This window comes from Anomalospiza imberbis, chromosome 3, assembly GCF_031753505.1.
Source record: "Anomalospiza imberbis isolate Cuckoo-Finch-1a 21T00152 chromosome 3, ASM3175350v1, whole genome shotgun sequence".
Classification (NCBI taxonomy): Eukaryota; Metazoa; Chordata; class Aves; order Passeriformes; family Viduidae; genus Anomalospiza; species Anomalospiza imberbis.
In genome coordinates this window covers 84,559,279-84,579,517 of record NC_089683.1, presented here as the reverse complement: position 1 = coordinate 84,579,517, position 20,239 = coordinate 84,559,279, and the positions used below count along the sequence as shown (strand labels likewise).

General features: G+C 41.3%; 2 protein-coding genes across 4 annotated transcripts in view; one reads left to right on the top strand and one right to left on the bottom strand.

Moving 5' to 3' along the window:
* The first annotated feature begins 7,617 nt into the window (after positions 1 to 7,617).
* SAYSD1 (SAYSVFN motif domain containing 1) lies at positions 7,618 to 8,389 on the top strand. Its single transcript, XM_068182970.1, has 2 exons — positions 7,618 to 7,814; positions 7,894 to 8,389. The coding sequence occupies exons 1-2, from the start codon at positions 7,656 to 7,658 to the stop codon at positions 8,182 to 8,184; spliced, it is 450 nt and encodes a 149-aa protein (XP_068039071.1). The 5' UTR covers positions 7,618 to 7,655; the 3' UTR covers positions 8,185 to 8,389.
* A 3,923-nt stretch (positions 8,390 to 12,312) lies between these two features.
* The window catches only part of GLP1R (glucagon like peptide 1 receptor), an 84,850-nt gene continuing 76,923 nt past the window's right edge, over positions 12,313 to 20,239 (bottom strand). For all 3 annotated transcript variants that reach the window (XM_068185485.1, XM_068185487.1, XM_068185486.1), the window contains exons 11-13: positions 18,985 to 19,123; positions 18,109 to 18,150; positions 12,313 to 13,105 (exon numbers count right to left, since the gene is read on the bottom strand). In XM_068185485.1, coding sequence (XP_068041586.1) covers positions 12,938 to 13,105; positions 18,109 to 18,150; positions 18,985 to 19,123 — 349 coding nt within the window. In that variant the 3' untranslated portion in view covers positions 12,313 to 12,937. The remainder of the gene's footprint in view (positions 13,106 to 18,108; positions 18,151 to 18,984; positions 19,124 to 20,239) is intronic.

Sequence of the window (20,239 nt, the reverse complement as noted above, 5' to 3'; positions counted from 1 at the left end):
GTTTGCAGCCTAATAAGTAGAATAAATCAGCTAGGTTTGCCATGGTTAAAAAAAAAAAAAAAAGAAAAAAAAAGTTTCAAAGTTTTCATTGCTGTGTCAGTTTATTTTTAAGGGAAGTAACATGAAGATCTTTTATATGAGGCCCACAGGTCTCATCAAGCAGATAGCAAGGTATGAGCTCAGTTTGGTCCACCAGGAATGTCATACCAACTCCAGTACAGTCCTGGCAAAGTCCTCACTGACTTCAGTGGGGTCAGGTTTTAACCCTACAGGGTCACATCATTTCAGGAAAACTGAGGATCTGGTTTGGTGACTCTGTTTCCTTTGGACCCACCAGATTGTCTCCAGCCTCATCTCTGCTACTCTCACATGAGTTCACTTGTTCTTATCTCCTCCCTGTACTCCTCCAGTCCCACCCACTGGGCTTCACACTCCTGATACTGTATCTCCGCCTCTAATGAGAGGCGGCTGTTGCTGAGTCTCTGCTTGATGTGCTGCTTGATATGTGTTTTTTCAGATCTCACAGTCACACCCAAGCCAGGAAAGTAAGTTCAAGACAAAGTGGTAACTAGTGGAAAACTAAAGATTTTCCATTTTTTGAGGATGTCAGAGGAAGGCATTATGTATTGGATTTTGGAGTATTTAACTTGTTAGATTTTGCAAGTCAGGGCTGGCAGTGTGTTTAAATCAAAGATTTATTAATCTGTTCCAAAAGGCCAAGTTACCATTTAATAGATTCCAGCAGTTAGCAAAGGCTGTATTTCTGCAAATCCTTTTTGGATTCAAGACTTTCTTACATCTTTTTTCTCTTCACATTTTGTTTTACATAGGTTTTTCTTCCATATCTTTATTCCATTTATTAGAACAAATACTGGCATGAAAAATACTCTCTTTGTGAATTATACCCTATTAAATTTAACTTAAAAAGCAAGGAACTCTGATCTGAACTACTATTGCACTTTTTACATTGATTGTTATCCATTTGGGTTCCTGTGTTTTCTTTACAATCATTGTTGGGGAAGATGAAATAGGAAAACCTTATAAATATGATTGCCTGGCAAAAGATTTGGAAAATACAGACATTGAGATGAGAACTAGATTTGAAATAACAAACCTTGACTACTGAATAACTAGAAAACAATAGTATAGCCAGGTTAAAAGCAATCCCCCTTTCTGATTAAACAATGCCCTTTACCTGCAGATAGGTCCAAGGGTCAAATGGAATGCTCTGTCTCACCCCCAATGTATGGTTCATCCCACACCTCCCCTGAAGTATCAGGTATCTGTGACCCCATTGGCCCAAGTCGTGTTCCAGCCCACCTTGAAGCCCCCTGATAAGGTGTGCCCGAGGGACCGGACGCTCTCTTGGACCTTCCCCTGGGACCCTCACCTGGAACCCTCGCTCCCTCTCTCTCCCTCTCCCTCTCTCCCTGGGCCTGCCACGAGTTGCGCCTGGCAACTCCAAGCAGGGCCTTTCCCCCTTTTAATAAACCACATTTTCTAAGACCTGACTTCAGAGATCTCTCATCCATCCAAACCGTCCTGGAGACCCGCACTCGCTACAATCATGAAGATAAATTTGTTGGTAGTTTATTAATAAATTAAAAGTCATCATTTGGGGATAAGATCTAAAATAGCATGTAATCACCTAGAGCACAGCTGAAATTTAATTAAATCCTTACACACAGATCAGTTGCAGTCTGGAGTCTGACCCAATTCAAAATTACAGTTATTAGATGCAACATAAATAGAGCAGGTACAGTCACCTAAACAGGGGTGAGGGACTGGGACAGAATTTAGATTGTGTGATTGCAATCCAAGAGAGGCACACACAAGATCTTTACTCTAGGGATTTGAGCTCTTTTTTCATGGGTGCTTCTGTGTGCTACAAAAGTGCTGACATGCTAACTGAGCAGAGCATCCTCTTATCCTATTTTCTATGAAAGTAATTCGGGATTCTCAAACCACTCATTCCTAGGGGTGCTAAATTGCTCTGGTACATGGCCAAGATATCTGATAACTCTGGATTTAGCACAAAGCATTAAAAAAATAATGACCACCTCCATTAGAAAATGAATGGGTGCTTGGGGAACTTTGTTCTTGTGGTGATGCCTACCCTGTGTGATGCATCACCATAGGTGCACCTCCTCCATGAACACCAGGTTTTTCACAGGTGATTCTCTTGATGCCTCAGCCTTATTACATGAGTGTGATATAAAGCTTACTGCTCTTGTCTTTCTCTCAGGATTGTCAAACCCATAACAATTCTTTCCATTACTGGAAGATGAATTTAGGGATTAAGCTCATTACCAGTGTACCCATTTTTTATTTATGTGCGCTATCCACTAATTTTCAGGGGTGGGCCCCTGCACAATCTTTGTGTATTACTGAAGGGAGCTTGAAGCTCAAAACCTCTGTTACGAACGACAATCGGTTATTTTTACTATTCTCTATCAGTTTGGAAAGAAGCACTTGTTATATCACATGTTCAAATATCAATTTGGAAAAGCCTTTTCCCAGTCATGCTGAACAGCTCATTCTCTTGGTGCAGTGTCCAGTTTATTCTTATTGTTGAAAGCATTAGGGAAGGCCCTATCCCTAAAGCTTGTAATCTATCACTCCTGGTGGTAAACATCATAAATATTCCAAAATCCAGTGTAGGTGTTGAGACAGAAGGAGATAATGAAGAGAAGAAATTGCCAAAAAGAGCAAACTGATAATATTTCTATACAATCGAACAGCTTGCCAGAAGTAATAGTTAGGAGTTCTGTAGATTTTATGGAGATATACATAATCAACTATTTTATTCTAGGTAAGCTCATTTCTTTCATTTAGAGCCCAGGAGGAAGAGGAACGCCATGATATCTCCCTCCTTCATCTTGTAGTCTGCTGAATAATTTGTGGTAATTCAGAAATAGCTCTAAGCTCTCACACCTGGTATACCTATTGCAAGGACGCAGTTGAAGTCTTACCCCTACTTGAAACATTTATAGGGAAATTATATGTATCAGCAAGAGCCTGAGGTTCCAACCAGCTGGCTGGAATTCACACTGACAACTTTAATGATAGAGCAGCTCTTCTGCATGATGATTTGTCCTACCCAGGACAGAATCTTGAAGGCATGAGCAAAGGTTGCTGCAACACCTTTCTAGGCATTCTGCTCCGCTAAAAATGAAACCTGTCAGTGTTTTTCTGACTCTTGGTTTTTTTGTGGTTTTTTTTTTTTTTTTTTTTTTTTGGTAGATGTGGATGCATAAAACTAACAGCCAATGTGAGCATTAAAGTTCACGGTGCACTCTCAGTGAAAGGCTTCTGAGGACTGAGTGTATGTATATGTGTGTAAGGGGATAATGTAGCCCATTTCTGTCTTCTCACTCTTTATTCACAGTCTAAAATCTAGAATTTTCTGTATTTTAAACTACAGTGGATTAAAGGAAATAGATGTGGAACCAGAACTCAGATCTGCAATTGGTTTTAAGATCTTGTCTGAAATTCTTTTCGCTTCATATTTCCTGTCTGGGGCAATGCTATTACAGCATCTAGGTACATTTAAGAGCTGTTATGTTTAAGTGCTATACAAACCTGGTATAAAAAATATTCACACCAAGCCCAAAGAGCTGTATTTCCAACTTCACAAAAGTACTTTGATAATTAAGTTACATTTTTTTTTCCAAATAAAGGTTTGAGGAGACTGATTAAACCCAGCATTATGTTGGCCGACAGGAGAGACAAAACAGGTTTCTTTTCATTAAAGTTATGAGGAATATGAAGTGGCAAATGCCTTTTTTCCTGCCCTAGTTATATGATAAAAATCAAAAGACAGTATTCTGAATTTTTTAAGTTATAAAACAGTTTCCAAAACTTTGACTTTGGAATCAGATCAGAGTTATGAACATGGCAAAACAATCCCACCTAGAGTGCTTATTGGGTGTTATCTTCCAAAAGTAGTAAAATAGCTCATCTCCCTTTTCTGTTACAATTATTTCACTAAATATCTGACATTTACTTCTGACACTGAACTAGTGAGGGATTTTTTTCTCTGTTTTCCCTCAAATGGAAGTTTCTCATTAAATGATGAGGAACATTTCAGACAAAAATATTGTGTCAAAAATATTAATAACTCTGCTTTGTCCAATTTGAAATATGTTTGAATATAGAGCACTTCAGCATATAAAGCAGGAACATAAGTGCTAGTGTCTGAGAACTTTTTAGCATGCACTGCTGAATATGCAAATGCACACATTTCAAAACCACACAGACCTGAAAATTTGCAATTGAGAAGCTAAACAAGTTCAATAAAAACACAGAAAAAATTCTTTATGTCTAATGGCAAAGTACCCTGATGCTGCTATTTTAGGAAGGAAAATTAATGACCATTTTTTACAAAGAAAGTAGTTATTCTCTGTAGTTTAGAACTGATTAGTAAATGGATATGCAGAAAGGTCTCTATGGAATTAGAGAAATATGAATCTGTGCACTTCAATCTATTTTATACATGTTCTGCAAGACCTCAACAACTAGAGTTAATGCTCCCTCAGCTCCACTGAACTAATTAAGCTAGGCCATTTTATTAATAATGGGTTGCCCTTCTCTCTGCATTTATGGCACTTAGCAAGTCAGTGTGAGTGTGAATGCTTATCTCATCAAGGAGAGAGGTCCTGACAATGAATTAGATTAATCCATCAAGAGAATTCATGTGACTTGATTACTGTTGATATCTGAAGAAGCCGGCATACATAAACAGGTATCTGCAGCTGTAGGAGGCAAGCAACAACACTGCAAACAACTGGGCAAGGCCCTGAGCCTGTACTATTGAGCAAGGAGGTGGCTGACACCAAGAAAGACCTGGTGACAAGCTGCTGATGTGGCACATGCACAGGCCACAGGATCTGAATGTTGCTATCAATGCTTAGCTTAAACTCAGCTGGTTTGGTATTTTACCACAAATAGTTCTAATGCCATCTGTCATGTAAAAACACCTAATCTAATTCGTTTTCACTTTTCTTCTTTTCTTAAGGGGCATGAAAGAGTGAACATATTTGAAAATTTATTAGGAAAAACTCTGCAGTCACCGCCCCAAAAGTATAAAGTCAACTGCACTTTGGGCATGGCTTTGCCAGCTTTCTTGTTCTGTCGATTCTTTCACCTCCTTCAGTTCACTTGCTGATAGAGTTCCATAGACAAAGTTCCTAATGGCTTGGAACCTTAGTTCCTTAAGCTGATGATACTTGGCTGACAACAGAATGCAATTATTCTTTTCTGTCAGAAATATTAAAATATAACAAAAACTTGATTGCTGGGATAAAGAAAAGGTCTTAAAATCAGTGAAGTGGAAATTTATGAAGAAAAAAGGTTCTCTTGGCAGACAGAAATACGCATGTGAACTGATTTGTATTATGATTTAGTATGAAACAAGTTTTTTAAAAAAAGAGTTTTTAAAGTGATCTTAATGCTGCCTCCTAGAAGTTGATGGGCAGTTCCAGAACTTCCTTCATAAAGAAAACAGCTTTAGAGATCTATCAATAGCACCCAACATTCATCATTGGCTGTGGCACAAGGGAAGAAATACTTTAGTCTCACACCTACTAACCCACTATACTCAATTTGTTTTTCTCATAAATAAAGGAAGGCATGAAGTGATTCAAGTCCCACATAAGTGTTCTTCAGCCTTTCCACGTCCCCTCTGCCCTTCTAACCACTGAGGATCCAAAGATTAAGCTTGGTGAACTGCCAAGATCTTCTGTAGGCACTGGAGTAGGGAACAAATTGTTCATATGGTTTGTTAAACAAGCAAACAAAATGAAATGTCTATACAATTAAGCTGTTTGTTTAAAACAGGATATATTGAAGTAATTAAAGACTTTATGGATAAAAATTTGTTTACGTATTTATCCACAGCGTAACACTCATTTAGAGATGAAGTTACTGGAATGCTCTTAAGCTTCAAAGGCATGATTCATGGCACTTTTCTATGTATCCTAACTACACATGGCAATATAGGTAGCCCTATAAAATAGCCATAAAATAGCTATATGGATGCATAATAGCAAATACATACTAAACCTGGTAAATCTTGAGTAAAATCTGACTACATAGGTATCACTGGGTACAGCTTGCAAAGGTGATATTTTATTTATTTATAGTTTTATTTTATTCACATAAAATTATTACTTTGACTAATGAAGTCTATAGAACAAGGAGCTATTTCCATGAACAGTAGAACAAGAGGAAGAAAAATAATAAGATAAAATAAGATAAAATAAAATAAAATCAATAATGTCCTGTGCAGGCTATCTTAAAACATTTTTGACTGTTATTTCAAAATCAAATTTCCACAAATAAAGAGAAAAATTTTTTTCTTTGCAGCACTCTCTGCAAAATCAGAAGGTTAAAAGAAAGTAATTTTGTAACCAAGCATAAAATAGGCATTTGAAAAATTATTTCACTGGGAAAAACCACAATTTTTTCCACATTAAGATAACTTAAGAACACCCAAATTGATTTTTATTAGACTTCTCATATTCACTTCTGTGCTGACACATGCATGAGACATTCAGCCCCAAAGGTCACTTCTGAGAAGGCTATAAGTAACTGGAAACAGCACTGCAGGATGAAATGATGGCTCAGTGCTGTCTATTACTGCTGGAGAGTGATAGATATTTTGCTCCTGAGGCTAAGAGACTCTAAGAGATTCTGTAAATAAATTTTTATTTCTTGGCAGTGTTAATAGCTGGAACATGATGTGATAGAGCTGTTTTTCCCAATGTTATTAGTTCACTTAGAGTGTGGAATGGATGCTGGCAAGACCCGTGGGCCTGTGTTGGAGGAAGCTCACCACAGGCTTTTCTCCAGGACCAGCAGAGAAGGGCACAGGGCGAGCCCGGGCTCACGGCACCACATGGTGAGCGGCCAGGCCCAGCGCGGTGCTCTCCTCCTCCCGCTCGCTGCCCTGCCCCAGCTGCTCAGCGCTCTGCTAAAACCTCTGCTCGAACACCCAAGGCAAATGGGGCTGGTCAGCCTGGCTGTGAACACCTCTTTCTTCCTCCCTGGGCTTTGCTCACTCCATGCTTTATTCTCTCCATCCCCTCTTCTTTTTGGTGCCAACATTAGTCCCTGGCGTTGTTCAGCCGAGAGAAGAGGTGGCTTGCAGGAGGTTGTAGCCTGGTAAGCGTCAGCCTCTTCTCCCAGGAAACCAACGACAGCATAAGAGCATACAGCCCCCAGGCTGCGCCAGAGGAGGTTTAGGTTGGATGGGAGGAGGAACTTCTTCACAAAAGACGCTGGATTAGATGCTGGAATGGCCTGCCCAGGAAGGTGGTAAAGTCACCATATCTAGAGGCGTTCAAGAAATGGCTGGACATGGCATTTAATGCCATAATCTATTTGATTTGGTGTTTGGTCAAGGCGAACTATAATTCAGACGCCTTTTCCAACACAATAATTGTGTGAAAACAAAACACGAGAGGTCTCTGGTGAATTACAGCTTTTCTCCAGAGCGAATCGCCGGCTCTGCAGTCCATCGCGGACGGCGAGGAGGGGCTGACCAGCTGCCTACGGCTCCCCGCGGTGGGACCCCAGCCCCTCTCGCAGCTCCCCGTTCTCCGGCCCCGCCTCTCCCTGGGCCGTCACGGGCCTGGCGCAGGCGCGGCTCAGCCATGGCGGCGGCCGGGGAGCGGCGCCTCGCACAGTTCCGCGCCGTCCGTGGTAGCTCTGCCGCCGTTCCGCGCCCCGCCGAGCCGCCGGGAAAGACCGCGGCTCCGCAGGCCACCGAGGGACCGCGGGCAGCCGCGGAGGGCCCGGGCGGCGGCGCTCAGGTGAACGCCGAGGCGGGCGGGGCGGGGAGTGCGGCGGCCGGCCGGTGCCTGACGCCGCGTCTCCCCGCCGCCTCCGCAGGTCCGGCCCGGCGCGGCGGCGGCTCCGGTGTGGGCGCGCCCGCTGCTGCTGAAGGTGCTGCTGTGGGCTGTGCTGCTGGCGCTGTTTGCGGAGCTGGAGCTCGGGCTGCCCTACTTCGTCCTCTCCCTGCTGTACTGGATGTGCGCCGGTACCCGCGGCCCCGCCGAGCGGCGGCCGGGCGAGCTCAGCGCCTACTCCGTCTTCAACCCCGGCTGCGCCGCCATCGCCGGGACGCTGACGGCCGAGCAGCTGGAGCGGGAGCTGCACTACCGGCCCGCCGCGGGCACGTAGCGCCGGGCCCGGCGGAGACTGCGCTGTGCTGGGCCGGGACAGCAGCCGTGCCGGGCCGACCCTGCTGCCGCCGCCCCGAAGAAGGGCCGGGCCTTGGGGGAATGAAAGGGGGTTTGTTCCTGTGCAAAAAACCACCTAAGCCTTACTGCTGGCTCCATGTGCCACGGCGCCGGCCAGTCCCGAATAAAGCCGTAGCAAAGCCTGCGCTCTGGTCTCGTTTCCTGGGGCCGGGCAGCTGTTTCGGCTGCTGTGGAACGGCCCCGAGAGGCACGGCCGTGTCACAGCTGCGGCTGCCAGCGTGTCACCTGGAGGGCTTCAGCTCCCGAGAGCTTTGCCACAGGTGACAGACACAAAGGCTGGCGTTTGACGACACCTGCAGTAGAAGGCCCTGGTGCTGCTTTCCCCTGCACCGGCTGGAAACCTCATTCTGAAGAAACGACAGGAAGCAATAGTCATACACCTAAAATAGGCTGCTGCTTTGGTTTGCAGCGGTCTTTCATCTAACAGAAACATCAGATTATAATCCCCTTTTTGCTTCATATTACAGCTTTCATAATTGTAAGCTGAAAAATACTTATTCCTGGTAGGTGTATTTGTATGATCCACTGCTGTTTTTAATACATAGATCATTTCATTGAGCCATACCTGCTCAGCAATGTGGTAGTCACCACTCTTTACAGCATGGAAAAAACATGGGTGTGGCATTTGAGAACATGTTTTAGTGTTCTAAAACATGTTCTATTGTGGTGATGCTACATAGACAGTTGGATTTGATGATCTTTAAGGTCTTTTCCAACCATAACAATTTTATGATTCATTAAGTCATCATTTTGAAGAGCAGCTGCTAGAACTTTTGTCTCTGAGGACAGAGTTAAGAAGAAAAGTCACAAATTGGTCTTTCACATTTTTGAATTGGTCATTCAAATGTCTTTTCTAATTTAACACATTGTTAAACACATTGTTAAGGCTTGACTCAACACAAGTTTGATCATTGGCTGTAGAAACAAAAGAAAGTGGTGCTTTGAATTTAACTGACTAGTAAGAGAGTAATAGATTAAAGCACATGTAATATGTTAACACTGGTAAGCATCTCTCAGTAGCTCTCCACAGCACTCTCACAGTTTGTGTCTTGGGTTGTTGTATATATTCCTAGTCCTGCTATTTGAAGGCAAAAAATTCTGTCATTTGCACATATTCTGTAATCCTCCAGTAGCCCCCCCCCCCCCCCCCCAGAGTTTTCATTAGTCTTACTGATTCCTTTTGACTCTATAACATGCTGCATTTTGTATTTGATTAACATAGGCTTAGCGGGGTCAAACACCTTTAAGGTAGTGGACACACAGTTGCACATATAAAGCATTGTTTCCTTGAAAGAACCACAGCCTGTGAATCTTTCCATTCTTAAAAAGTATTCTAGTAACAGGGTAAGGAAGTCGTTAGATGATACTCAAAACACCTGTAAGCAATGGAATTTTGTGAGTTAAAACTTTATTCACAACAATAAAAATAGACATCAGCATAATATTTATGAGGAGTTGATAATCTGATATCTTGTACAGTTCATTTCTGTGGATATTTTTTAAAACAAGGAAATACATGCAAATAAATATTAAATATAAGGTAAGATCAATGAAATTATAAAAATTCATAGCAATGCTGGAAATAAAGTTTTCACTTGCTATACACTCTAGCGGCATTATGTCTAGGTGGATTTATAGACTCTTATATTTAATGCTTCATGAAACAAGTTACCACAGTAAGTGAGCATGAAGCCAAAAGGCACAAGAAATAAAAATTGACACAGTTCATCTCTTCCAGTGCTTTGTGTTGGTTTGCTTATTTCATGCTACTCAAATAAATGTACATTACACATTGTAAAATAGAGATGGCATGAATAACAAAGGCTTGTAAAAGGTTTTACTTTAGTAGATAAAGTATGATGGAGAAATTGGCATTGAGGCCTTGCTCAGTCTCTTAAGTACACAAATACTGTAATTCTGCTTGGTGTTAATTACTTCCACTGAGTTGTTTTGAGAGGGGATTTAAAAAGGTTTGAACTAGTGAGAGCTTAATTAGAGGGGGGGAAAATTTCCTCTTCAGCCTTCTGCTTGGCTAAGACCTCACTTTGTTACCTTACTTTTGTGTTCTAACAAAGCAGAAGTCACCAAGATAAGTTAACTGTTATTTCTGTGGGCCCAAAAGCCCTCAGTTCACAAATGAATAGGAGGGACAAGAACAGCTTACTAACTCAAAAGCACGTCAAGCTGTTGAATCTTGCTTGTGACAGCAACTTAGTACAGGTTTGTAACCACACATAGAAATGCTTTCTAGTCCCATGTCTGTCCTCTTTCATTTATTACACACACTTGTTTGGCCAGCACTGCAGTGAGTTAGGAACACTTCTGTAACTTCCTGTTTTCATAGCAAAACTATCATCTTGCCAACAGCTGCACAAGCAGCAGAAACTTTTTTTCCCAGATTTGCATACAGCTAAGCAGGACCAGCGTGCACTCTGGAATATTAATGAGTGAAATTATTCCCACCAGTGTGCATTAAGCCACAGCTGTAAATTACATCTGTCACAATGCTGCCCTTTCACCTACCAGTGACAATCTTTAGTACTTTTTTTCCTATTCTTAGCACTTCAGGGTAAACGTTAGAGAGAAACATCAAGCATACTCTGTAAACTATTTAATTAACTTGTAGGAGAGCAGTTAACAGCTGCATCTAGTAGACAAGTATTGTATTGATGGTCACACAACACAGAAGCTAGTTATTAAATATACAGAAGAACCTGAAGTGCTTCATTCCAAAGTCAGCTTTGCAACCGATGTTACAGAGGGAAGGCCTGGAAGCAGCCTGCAAAGAAGCCAGTGTGCTGAAGACACTTAAGCCAGCCTGAGAACTGTGGTGGATTTCTGCAAATGTCTTTCTCCCTGGAGCTCAATTACAAGCATTAGAGCAGAAGGTGGTAACACATCCTCTTTAATTAAATTCTAACCTTATGATTGCAAAACTAATCCATGATGTTGGCAATCAGGATTCTAATACAATGATTAAATAATCCCATGCAAAGCAATCTAGCTTCAGGCAGGAAAGATGCTGAGTTACATCCCAGAATATCCAGTCCACTTTCTTGGCAATAGGGGCTGTGAATGCAAGTGCAAAGAGACTTGAAAATAGGGAGGGTTATTTCTGCTGAGTCTCTGTAACTGCTTTGCCATGGAAGTTATTTATTACAAGAAATCTGTGCACAGGGAGATTCTCAGAGCTCCTCTTTGGCACTTTGCCTCTTTGTTGTAAAGGGAGCCCAAGTAAGAGTGGAGCTGTGCAAAGCTTGTTATTAAGTGATGCAACCTATCACATCCTGCTTCTAAAGGTACTTCTGTTTGTCTCCAGCAACTCTTGTCAACGTAAGGGACAAGACATTGTCACACACTGTATGCTGTGTCACACACTACACAGTGCAGATGCAGCCACTGCACGAGCCCTTGTTGTTTTAAACAGACAGAAAAAAAAGCTCATGGAGTTCAGGATTTTTTGTTTGGAGTTGTTGATTTTGTTTGGGTTTTTTTTTTTTTTTTTTTTTTTTTTTTTTTTTTTTTTTTTTTTTTGAATGCCGCTGATGGGAAGCTGTCAGGCTCTGGAGGATAGCAGCCCACCCCTGGAAGGGGGCGGGAGCTGTCCTTGGTCCTGAAACCGCGCCCTGCACCGGGGCCACCTCCCCCTCCGTGCTCGAGGGTACCTCGTGTCACATGAGAGAAGGACCAAGGCTGGAGGGGAAACAAAAATGAGTTCACACTGCCAACTACTCAATCTTTGCAATGAGGAGAGGTCTGCTGAGACCAGCAGTGACCGCAAGCTGACTTCTTTCTGTGTTTGCACCCACAAGAAGCAGAGTAAAGCTCAGACAGGAAAAGTTCTCTTGAAGACAAGTCATCACCCCATCACTGTGAATGCCTGTGTGCCCACCAGGTGGGCAGCCTAGCACTGACAGTGGAAGGACTGTGCATGCAGGGAACATTTCCATCCATGTCAACAGAGATAATGTGCACCTATTTCTAGCAGAGGAGGTACCTAAGAGATACTGCATTTTTATTTGTTTGGGTTTTTATACTTTAAGTGAAGCTTGAAGATAGCATTCAGAAGTGTTCGCTACACTATCTGCTGTATATTTATAGACCTTCAGGATGCTGTTCTTCACCTACCCAGAAAACAGATTAGCATATTTTCAACTTTAACTTTGGGAAACCCCTGCTACATAACTGATTCTTCCCTGAAACGCAAGTTGTGTCCCACTAAATTATTTTTTTCTAAAAATGGTGATGACACCTTACCCTCTCCCCAGAAAAGTCTAAATGTATTTTTTGGCAATAATCATATTCTATATCCTTGTAATTTAATCAGTCAATCACTCAGCTCACCCACTCAACAGTAATAAGCCATTGACCCTGTGGTCTCAGACTGGATCAATGCAACATTTAAGTTTTGGATCACCAGAGGCCTTGTGTGCAAATAGGAAGAAACTCCTTTAACTTACTTTAGACATGACAAATTTTTCCTCTGATGTGTTGATTACATTAGCAGATTGCTTTCCCTAGAAATCTCTGTCCAACAACCTGCAGGCAATGAGCAGCACATGCTTAAGTTTCTTGCTGGAGATGGCAAACTTAAGCCACTTGCTTGGGTATTTAAGGGTTTTCAGGTACATTATACAGTTCATTCTTCTCAGTCTGATTCACCTGCAGAAATCTCAGCTGAATGTGGCCTGACAAGTGGCAGCATAGACACTGCTGCCTACTGTGCCCCCACTGCTGATGCTGTTGGCTGGACACTTCAGAGGTTTCATACTGCTGTCTCTCTGGACATACAAGTGTTCCAATCTCCAGCGCTCCCAGCTTTTCCGAAACTCCATCTGTACCTAACAAATGCAAGAAGGAAACAAAAGGAATGAATCAGCTCTTTAAATGACTCCATCAGAAAACAGCAAGGATACCACACTACTGAGAAAAACTGGAAGTGCTTTAAACCTGCAATGTTGTTGCTTCCAATTATCCAGTTATCTCATTAATCCATTGTAGGCCATCCCACATTTAAAATAATGATAACATTCATTTTTACTTGTAGAATAAAAGCTCTTTTATGCACCAGAAAATCTTGCCTTCATTATTTTGCTCTAAATTGTATTCACCTGCAATACTGATTGGAATCTACGCCCTACCATTACTAACGATTAAGATGACTTTGCTTATCAGCCATGAAACAGCTGAAAAGACTGACTTTTGGCTCAATATTGCACCACAAGTATTCTTAAGAGGTCTCACTTCTGGTTTGATTTAAACATAATTATGTCCTGGATTACTTTTGTTCTTTGAATATTTATGTGGGTTCTTTTTATTTCATACATAACCAAATGTTTATTAAGAATTGAAAACAGCAATTAAGCAAATTAGAGACTGTAGTTGTTTCCCTTTTAAATAGCAATTACAGTATTTCATTCCAGATACTAGCTTTTCTTAAAGCTACAAAGTATGCTTATCTAGTCACAGGTTCTGGGTTCAACTGTTTAACCTCTGCACAGGTTTGGAAGTTTATCCAGGATTTTGTAACTGCTAAAGAAGAACAGAATTAGATCTTCCTGTTCCATGGCAAAGTTTTTGCCACTTGACTGAAGTAAGAACCTTCATTAGCTTTCAACACATAAGGCAGAGGACATGAAATTTCACACTTGCTATTCTAGATAAAGGCAGGAGTGCAACCACAGTAATAAGTTCACTATAGTGTGTACTTCAGCCTGTAAATAAGTTCACTGTAGGTGGATCACTTAAGGGAGCCATCTCTGGAGAGATGCTTTTTCTTTTATCATCGGATCTCGTACTGAGTACCAAGAGACTAAGCAGGTTGATGCCAGTTTCAGCACAGGTTAGTCATCATGCCCAAGCTGTTGAAACCTTCATTTTCTGAGGGAAACTTCCTAGGGAACCAGCTGCTGTATGTCTGCTTTCTTTGCTTGTTCACTGTGAAATAGTGAATTTGAGAGGCAGTCCTAAAAAAGGAGCAGAGCCTTACAAAACTAATTGTCTTCCCCTGGTGGGTGCCTCTATCAGTGCTTGTCAGCTCTGGCCTACAGCCCTTGTATTGAATGTCCTGGTGGAACCAGCTGCATCTCTGTGTTTCTGACAATCTGTCAGAATCCAGAATCTGACCTCCACTGTCACAACCAAATGGGTCAGAAGGAAAGATGCTGAGACAGATGCTTGTATGTTAGCATGGTAAGGGGGTTTGTTTTGTCAAAAGGTGCACAAAGACACCAGAGAAAGACAGTGTGTCTGGGATAGCTTGGCACAGAACAATGAGGGAGAATGGTCAGACGAAGGCCGAAATGCAGAAACCATAGTGTCTGCAGGAACAGAATTGACCATATTACCATTCCAGTACTTGGCACCTTTTGTGGGCATGGAAGCATAAGGCAGCACTGGGAAAAAGCTGTTGTAGGCATTTACTGGCAAATCCTGAATGAAAGCATAACTGTAGCGACTGACTAAGTCAATGAGCAATAGAAATAGGTACCTTTAGGTCAGTCAAAGGGAGGAAATGAGTCTTTACTCCAGCTGGACATGACAGGCTTCAGCTATGATACAAATAGCCTGTAAAACTGAGATAAAGTGAATGGAAGACCTGAACAAAAGACTATAGGAATGGGTCTTAGGAACAGATATGACTGGCATAATATCAGTTTTCTCTCCAGGGGTTAGGAAGAGGGTAGGGAGCAGGTCTATTGCCTGTGTGAAATTGAGTTTTTGCCTAAATGCCTTTGAATGTATAAGCAAGGGAATTAGTTAAGATTTATTTTGCAGAGGCAATTCCTGAGCACAGAAGTAGATATAGAGATCTTTCAGCAAAATACTTGTCCTAGTAACTTCCCTGTGTTGATAAGATTCCCCAGAAATAAGCTATGCAGGAAAATGATACCAAGAATAAAGCTCCCATTATGTGCTGATTTTGGCTGGGGTAGAGTTAATTTTCTTCACAGCACCTAGTATGGGGCTGTGTTTTGTATTTGTGCTGGAAACAGTGTTGGTAATATAGAGATGCTTTTGTTATTGCTGAGCAGGGCTTGCACATTGCCAAGGCCTTTTCAGCTTCTCATGCCACCCTGACAGCAGGCAGGCTGGAGGTGTGCAAGAAGTTGGGAGGACGTCTGCCTGCCAGTGGGAAGCAGTAAATGGATTCCACATTTTGCTTTGCTTTACCTATTTAGCTGTCTTTATCTTGACCCAAGAGTTTCCCCACTTTTTTTCCTTCAATTCTCTTCCCCATCCCACCAAACTGGAGTGAGCAAGTGGCTGCGTGGTGTGTAGTTGCTGTCTGAGGTTAAAACATGACATGTGAGAAAGGGGAAGAAAAGTTTTTATGTAGGGTAATTTTTCTTTTAAAAGGAAAAGGAGAAAAGAAAGGGGGGGAAACTTGAAAACAGTGGAGGTAAAAGCTGGAGAAGATCTCTCTCAGAGAGCTCTTGATTGAGATTTATGTAGCTAATGGGGAAGGAAGTTGACAGTGTGGCAATGAATCTGGAATCTAATTATAAAAAAGCCCTAAATTTTGGCAAAAAAATCTCAGCAAGTGATAGTGAAAGGAAAGTAGGTCCAAAATGGGATGGAATTGAGCTGATGGAAGAGTTTAATTAATAGTCTGTATAGAGAATGAAGAGAAATTAAAAGCAAAAGAGAGGATTGGCCAGTATTTCAAGAACTCAGAAATCCTGGCATCAAGACAGATTAAGTAGAAGATACTAAATTGTACTTCCATTGTGACAAGAAGGCAAAAAGGAGAACCAAGGCTACAGAGAATGAGATCTGAACCATCTTTAACTAAGTGGTGGAAAAAGGCAACATCTCTGTGGTTTAAAGTATTTCTTATAGAAACAGCACTAACTGCAGAAAAACTGGCCATATTAAGCCTAGCTCATTTTGCAAAGAACATTGATGGTAACAGGCAGTCTCATGAGACCCTACTGTTGGCTTCAGAGCAAGTTCAGACAAAATCCAGAATCTTTCAGGCAAAATAAGACTGAAGTATGAACAAATTCAATTTTTTTTCAGAAGTAGATATTAGAAAAGGACATTATTATTACTTCTATCTTCATTTCTACTATTGATCTGGGCACCAGGACTTGCAAAGAACTTTCATTCTGTATGGTTAAAAAAAAAGAAAAGGAGTCAATGAGTCACAGACAAAAATACAATGTAGACCACATTGCAAACAAGGATAGTCTTTGGACACACACAGTGTGTCAGAAGACAGTTTCTCATTTAGCTTAGGAAAAGAATTCTCATATAGTTTAGAAGAGACTTTACTTAAACTCTTTGTAAGGATTTTTTAATGGATGCTGATGACTGGGCTTGACAAAATCCTACTCCCCTCTTTGAACAAGAGTGGGAACAAGCAAAATAATTCATTCTAGACTGCCAGTGAAGCTGAACTCATTATATTTAGATTTTATGAACTATATTACAAAGGCAAGAAAATTATAGTAACAAGGGATTTGGAGCATTTCTTAGAAACATAGGTAAGCTATTACACAGTAAGCTCCCTCAAATGAAACAAGCGTGCCTATTTGAGGGCTTGTAATAAAGTTTGGGTTATGATATAACTTTGTGAAATAAGTTATTGAGCATTACACATGAGAGGTCTGGCTGCAGCTGCATGAGGATGTATGAGCAAATGCCAAGGTGAATCAAAAGAAATAGATGATCCACCAGCAGACAGTGCTGCATCTCAGGATTGAAGTACACCTGTAAAGCCATACAAGGAATTTGAAACAAATATTCTCTAATTCATGACACGCAGCAAATGACATTAATTCCCAACAGCCAAGCCTGCTGCTACTCACCTCTGATTTTGGTAAGGAGTACAATTAATAGATTCACTTCAATAAAATCTTACCCACAACCTACTAAAGTGAGCAGACTCCTGCAAGGCTTAATTCAGGATGCCTGCTGCTTTCCTCTTGACTCCAGCCTGGCCATAATGATAGAAGCAGCACATTTTTCTACTGATTCCAATTCCTTGATGAGGCCTCTCTATCAATAAGTGATCTTGAATTACCATGTCATAGTGAAAAGTAGATTTATTGTGAGTGTAAAACAAATTGATGTGCACTTAAGTTAATAATGTAGTGTCTAAATGAGTAGTGTTTGCTTCCCTTACAAACCTGGCTGCCAAATGAATGAATAATAATCACTTAGAAGGTAACACGAGAGATTCCTGCAATACGGAAACAGAACAATATCCTTTCCCACTACAAGGCTGGGATTCAGCAGAAGCCACAGAAGATGGTACTTGCAATCAATTAACTCAAAGCCAAAGGTACACTTCTTCTGGGTCTGTGAGTTTATCACTCTGTGAAGTTTAGTTTTAATGAGAGAGTGATGATGCGTTCAAGCAGCTGGGTCACAGGGAAACCAAATGAAATCAAACTGTACAGCAATAGCCACGAGGATTCTTCAACTTCACCAGCAAGCTGAGCTGAGTTCATAGAATAAAATGGGCTCCACTCCCACATTCACAAAAACAAGCAAATATAAAGCAATTAAAAGCAAAACAAGCAAATAAAATAAGACAGATTAAGAAGAGCAGCTGTAATTCTTAATTAAAGAATCCCCCAGTGCAAACTACACAATTGTAAGAAAGACTGTTTGTGAGATTCCACATCTACAAATAGTGACCGTAAATTATACTGCCTGAATTGCTTCCAAACACATTTTTCTGATGAGTTATCCCACAGAGCTGTGCAGGGAAGGATCTGTTAAAAAAAAAAAGTCCTGAACAAGGACAATTTAGCAGTTCAAGATCATTTTCAATTTCCTTTTCCTATAGTGTATGCTGATAAGGCAAATTGGAACAAAATAGTATGTCTCTTACCTCATTATTGATGAAACAGTAAAGAATTGCAACCATCAGCCCCTGAAATCAACAAAAACCAGAACAGTGAGCAGAGCAGTTTCCTCACTTTGCAAAACTCAGCTGCAAAGGGCTAGAGGCTCCACACTGACATGTCTCCGATTAGACTGAAAGGTGGAGAATCCTTGGTCCCTGTCAACTCTGAAGGCAGAGCAGAGGTTTGACTAAACTTTGTCTCAAACACATGGACTTAGGAAAAAGGAGTTGATGTTTTCTTCAATCTGTTATTTTTGCCTAGTGATTCCTTTCCCCTTCTTCCTTACAAAGCACAGGTTTCAAGTCTTAAACACTTCGTAAGTGACTAATTCACAGTGGCCTTAAAAACAGCTCTGTGCTTGATAACCAGGGAACAAGTGAGTGTGCAGGGAAACAGAATAATGATTTCCTTACACAAGGATATTAATTTGAAATGGCTTTACCTAAGGCAACACTTAAATAAAAATCACAATAAGCCTATGCCCCCTTCACATGCAGTTACAGCTGGAGACAGCTACCTTTCCCAGCACAGATTTTCCAAGGAGTATCAGAAACACTGGAGAAAGCACAAAATGTGCTTTCAGCAATGCCACTGTACAATTACAGGAAATCACAGACAATTTTGTTATTGCCGTGAGGTGAACCATAGGAAGTAAATATTAATATGTGGACAGGAATACCAGATTATTGTAGTAAAGTTGGCTGTTAAAAATTAGTCCTTCCACTGTCATAATCCTGTTACATCCAGTGCTAAACTGAGAAATATAAGGAACATAAGCATGCAATGAATGGAAGAGAAAGCAGGTCCTCAAATAGAAGTTAAAAAATATCTTAAGCCCATGGGCACACTGTGAGTGCTACCTGGAACGAAGCAAAGGAGAGCTCAGTAAAAAGCTTCACAAAGCGCAGCATCCCTCTGGCATGCTCGTCAGTAATAAAGGCAAAGATGACCTCATGGGTCCCCAGCAGTGGGATCAGAGTCAGTGTAGACTTGGCCAATCTAAGATCACAAGGAAATTAAAAATCTATCAGTGCCACTGAATAGACCATTTTTGATCCAAATGATCACTAGGAGTCACTCTTTCTGCATTCTGACACAGTTTCAACTTTCGTAAATCACTGCACCACTTTGTGATGCAGGGTCCTCTTCCAGAGGCTGCAGGATAAATACCTCCTCAAAATAACCTTAGTTAGTTCCTACAAATTTTAACCTCCCCTACCATTTCACTGCAGACCATTTATTGGTGAGAGCATAGCTCTGTATCCAGCTAATGGCTGTAATTCACCTGGAAAATGTTCCAAATTCAGTAAGAAGCCATGTGCTTTCTTGTACCTGTGATGTCTTTCTTCTGTATTCTTTTCTCCACCTGTAATTGGAAAAGACAACCAAAACCTACCTTCTTGATGACATGAAAGACATAATCTATCAATAACTGAAATATTTTAAAAATATCTTGGCAAAGGAAGGAGTACTTGGTATTCCTTCCCACCTCTGCAGTGTGTTAAATCTTCTAAACATTGTAACTATCTGTAACTGCAGAACAATTTGTCAAAGCAATCAAACTGTCTTAAAATCAATGATGGCAAGTTCAAAGACACAGCTAGCACAGGATGAAAGACAAACCAATCTGAAAGAAATGATTCTTCACCTGTGAGAAAGTTCAAGATACATAACCACAGGAAAAAATTCACAAGAATGATCCTTAACTCTCTTTTGATGGACATACATGCCAGCCACCCAACAGGATTGTGAAAGATGCCTAGGGATCATGTGGAAGCTTCCTGGGCCACAAAACTTACCAACATCTCACAACAACCTGTCTTGAGACCAGTAGATGCAAAATCACTCAATTAGCAGGGCTGTCAGACCTTTGTAGATCTTGTGTGCCTGAGGGCTATTGGCTGCTATTCTGAATCAAGTAACCATTCCGGTTGGAAGGCACCTCTGAAAGTCTCTAGCCCAACTCCAGTTCACAGCAGGTTACTCAAGGCTGTGTCCAGCCAAGTTTTGAGTATCTCCAAGGTCCTCCAAAGCCCCTCTGGGCCTCTCTTTCAGCATCAGACCACTCTGACTGTGAATTTATTTTCACCTGACATGCAAGGGGAATTTCTCTTG

Excerpts from the sequence above, each read along its gene's own strand:
- SAYSD1 (XM_068182970.1), top strand. The coding sequence starts at position 7,656 with ATGGCGGCGGCCGGGGAGCGGCGCCTCGCACAGTTCCGCGCCGTCCGT. Across the intron at positions 7,815-7,893 it reads GCCCGGGCGGCGGCGCTCAG|GTCCGGCCCGGCGCGGCGGC; the intron begins GTGAACGCCGAG and ends CCGCCTCCGCAG.